Source organism: Hevea brasiliensis, unplaced genomic scaffold (assembly GCF_030052815.1).
Source record: "Hevea brasiliensis isolate MT/VB/25A 57/8 unplaced genomic scaffold, ASM3005281v1 Scaf380, whole genome shotgun sequence".
In the NCBI taxonomy this organism is placed as follows: domain Eukaryota; kingdom Viridiplantae; phylum Streptophyta; class Magnoliopsida; order Malpighiales; family Euphorbiaceae; genus Hevea; species Hevea brasiliensis.
In genome coordinates, this window is record NW_026614896.1 from 18,259 (window position 1) to 22,590 (window position 4,332).

Here is a 4,332-nt window from a genome sequence, read left to right on the forward strand (position 1 = left end):
TTATTAATATTTTTTTATTATAAAAATAATGCTATCTTATCATTTTCTTAATTTTTATAAAAAAATTTTAAAAAGCTATTAAAATTAGACAGGGGGAGCAATTAGTTTTTTCAATAAGAATAATTAAATTTTTTTGATATATATATAAAGCACGAATAAACCTTATTCATACTTACTTCCTTATTCATGAATTTAAAATATAAATATATAAAGTTTACATATTATATTTGAAAATAATAATATTACACAATTAAATTAATAATTAGACATGCACAGCAACAATAACTTGATCCATTCTCTGCACAAAATCTTGCATTAGTAATTGAACATGTCAAAAGTGGTAGGTCAAATATTTCTTTTTTTTTTTCCCCTCTTCCAAGCCTTTGAATTTGTCATGGTGTCTGGAAACAACATTTCTTCCAAGAAATTCCCATTTTACAAGTTAATAAAATTAATGCTAATGAATATATATGATTGTTTCAATGTTTGAAGTCTCAAAATTTTTCTTGTTCCTATCGTTTTCTTTCAATATGCCTATCAGATTCAGAACTTTTGGTTTCCATTACTTCTCACCCTGGTTTTTGTTATTTCTGCATCTTCCTTTTTCATATGCAATTTCATTCGATTACCCTAATTTCTCGAACTCTCAAAACCTGAACTTAACCGGCGATGCTGTACACATCGATGGAATTATATCACTCACCAGAAACAGAGCTGACTCTAATCTTATTGATAGTGTTGGCCGAGCTGTGTACTCCCAAGAGATGCACCTCTGGGATGGATCTACAGGCAAATTTGCAGACTTTCTTACCCATTTTTCCTTTAATATATCGACGCTTACACGTCAAAATGGAGGCGATGGGTTGGCCTTCTTCCTCGCTCCTAATGGCTCTCAAGTTCCAGATGATGCTTGGGGAGGGTGCCTTGCGCTGATCAGCAATTGTTCTTCTTTCAACACTACAGGAAAAGCAATAGTAGCCGTTGAGTTTGATACTTATAAGAACGATTATGATCCCAATGATAATCATGTAGGAATTAATGTCAACTCCATCAAGTCTGTGGCCAACATTACTTGGAGTAGAAGTATTAAAAATGGATCCGAGGCTAATGCGTGGATCACTTATAATTCTCAAACAAGAAATTTGAGTTTGTTCTTGACTTACGATGATAATCCAGTTTTCAATGGGAAGGATTCAAGCCTTTCATATGAAATTGATCTGTCTAAGGTTTTGCCTGAATGGGTCACTGTTGGGTTTTCATCTTCAACTGGTGCTAGCACAGAGATACATAATATTCTTTCATGGGAGTTCAATTCAACTGAAATTTCATCCAAGCCAGATGTTGGAAGCGGAGGCGGGGGAGGTGGTGGGCAGAGCATAGGTATAATAATTGGTAGTGTGGCTGGTGGACTTGCTGCAATTGGTGGGTTGATCTCAATATTGATCTTTTCTTGGAGGAGAAACAGGAGGAAGAAAGAAGATGTTGAATCAGATGATTCCATGGATCATGAATTCGAGCAAGGAACAGGGCCTAAGAGGTTCTCTTATGAAGAATTGGTTCGAGCCACAAATAACTTTGCAGAAGAAGGGAAACTTGGGGAAGGAGGATTTGGAGGAGTTTATAGAGGATACTTGTCTGATTTAAGTGTGGCAGTGAAAAGAGTCTCTAAAGCGTCTAAACAAGGACGAAAGGAGTACACGTCAGAAGTGAAGATCATTAGCAAATTGAGGCACAAAAATCTTGTACAACTTGTGGGTTGGTGCCATGAAAAGGGTGAGTTCCTTCTTATTTATGAGTTCATGCCTAATGGAAGTCTTGATTCTCATCTCTTCAAAAGAGAAAATATGCTATCTTGGAAAGCAAGGTATAATATAGCACTCGGTTTAGCCTCAGCTCTGCTCTATCTCCATGAAGAATGGGAACAATGTGTAGTGCATAGAGACATTAAATCAAGCAATGTGATGTTGGATTCAAATTTCAACACCAAGCTTGGAGATTTTGGCTTGGCAAGGCTCATGGATAATGAGCTAGGCCTCAAGACAACAGGGTTAGCCGGAACGTTTGGTTACATGGCACCTGAATACATTAGTACAGGGAAGGCTAGTAAAGGATCAGATGTGTTCAGCTTTGGCGTGGTTGCCCTGGAAATTGCATGTGGGAGGAGATCAATGGAAGCAAGTAATGAAGAGGCTCAGATTTCATTGCTGGGTTGGGCCTGGGAAGCATATGGAAATGGAAGGGTTCTTGATGTTGTTGATAGGAGATTGGGCATGGATTTCAATGTAGAACAGATGGAATGCTTGTTAACTGTTGGGCTGTGGTGTGCTCACCCAGATTTCAATCTTAGGCCATCGATGAGGCAAGCATTACAGGTTCTTAATTTTGAAGCAGCATTGCCAAATCTTCCTGCAAAGATGCCCGTTCCAAAGTATGATGTGCCAACCTCTTCAACTAGCTCCACAGAACCTTTACTCTTCACTTCATCTCTTCCCGTGGGTCGGTAAACTAACTCCTAGTTTCTTAGTTTTAATTTGTAATTTTTTCATTAACTTTTATATCATTTAAAGAAGAGAAAATTGATGTTTTTAATTATTTTTTCAACTCTCGTTCATTAATTTAATTTTTGTTACAGATGTAATCCTTTTTAATTTCAAATTCTAAAGGATGGATTGATTGTTTTATATTCAGATACATGGATTAAATATATTAGATATGAATAACTAATTCAATATAATGAACATAAATTTTTTTGGGTATGTGAAATATGTGACGTAATTTTATAAATAAAATTCATGACATTCATTAAATTTATTTTCCAAGCTTTTAGTTGGTTATGAATGCTTGCAAAAACAGGCTTTGATTTCAATAAAGAATATTTTATTGAATATAGGCCGAAAGAACTGGCCAACCGAAATGCACAGAACGTTAAAGCCGAGGTAGGAAGCTCTTCACAGTATCAAACAGGAAAAGAGGTTTTGGCTAGATTGGATGTTTATCCTAGCAAATTACCACAAAATATGGGATCCAGCAAAAACCTTTCGGGTTTAAGGTACAAGCAATCAGCCGACGAATTGGAGATAAACGAAGAGTGGTTCTCTTCCTCTTTGGTGGCTACCGTTTTGAACCCTATTCTAGTCGAACATTTGTCACAGTACTTCGCTACCGAGGGTGTTCATTCGATTAAAATATTTCCTATGGGTGGTGACCAAGTACTGTTGACTTTCGATTCAATTTTGATCATGGACACTTTCAAGGATGTTCAATCTGCTTGGCTGTACCAATGGTTTTCTGAATTCACTCCATGGGAACCAATGCTTAATTCCACCAATTCTGGGTAAGGTTCCATGGAATCCCTCTGCACATATGGAATGAGAAATTTCTTTTTCTTGGTTGGGAATCTTTGCGGGTCCTTCGTGGCAACTCACATATCCACCATATCAAATCAATAATTGATTGTGCAAGGTTGCTTATCCTAATTGATTCCCCTGCGCCTGTCAATAAATCAATTTCTATGGACTTGGATTGCCTCAGATACAACATCGTAGAAATTGAAGACCCACCCTTACTTGCAATCTTTCGATCCTTTGTTCAGAATTGCGACGATGAACAAGAAACTTTTGAGGGATCCGATGAGCAGTGCTCTGAGGGGTCTTTCCAACGTTCCAGCTAAATTGAGCTCTCGAATTCCAATGCCGTCGCATCTTCCAATCATGTCTATATGCAACTTTTGAAGACCCAGCTGCCAATTTAGTCTGCTACACTCCTTTACGCGAGGAGAGCAGTAGGGAAAAGGGTGGACAATATCCTCAATTGTGCAGTACTCCCTTTTGTTGCCGAAGGCTCGTGCGAGACATTCAAGGACACTGATGCTGCGTCCAGCTCAGATATTCTTAGAGATTTGCAGATTTGTTTAGCCAAAGCTAATGATTTTTGAAAGGGAGATGATCTCTAGGGCGACATCTATAGAACGTCCCTAGTTTGCAAGTTAAAGATCATCAGCAAGTGAAGTTTGGGGTTGGCGCCTTCGTGGATCACATGATATATCAAGTGGTGATGAAGCTGAACTGGTTGCATGCAAAAGGCCCATGACTAACAATTAGCCCATTAAAAGAGTCCATTGCTCTCCTAGCACCCTCCAGCCCAACTAATTTAAGTAACTCGCCCATTGCTCTTCTTAAAACGACAAGAATTCAGAAGAACAAGAAAGCATCGCAGGCCCATCGTAGACTGTTACAGATAGTGATATAGGGCGCATGAACTCCCGTTTATACTATAACGATGGTTCCATTCCTTCCCTAAATCTTACCTCTGAAGCTAAAGCCACTATTGAGT

General features: G+C 38.2%; 1 protein-coding gene across 1 annotated transcript; it reads left to right on the forward strand.

The window, feature by feature from the left end:
* Positions 1-452: 452 nt before the first annotated feature.
* Positions 453-2,648, forward strand: LOC131177253 (L-type lectin-domain containing receptor kinase IX.1-like). Its single transcript, XM_058142221.1, has one exon. It carries the CDS (start codon positions 471-473, stop codon positions 2,502-2,504), a length of 2,034 nt encoding a protein of 677 aa, XP_057998204.1. The 5' UTR covers positions 453-470; the 3' UTR covers positions 2,505-2,648.
* The last annotated feature ends 1,684 nt before the right edge of the window (positions 2,649-4,332 follow it).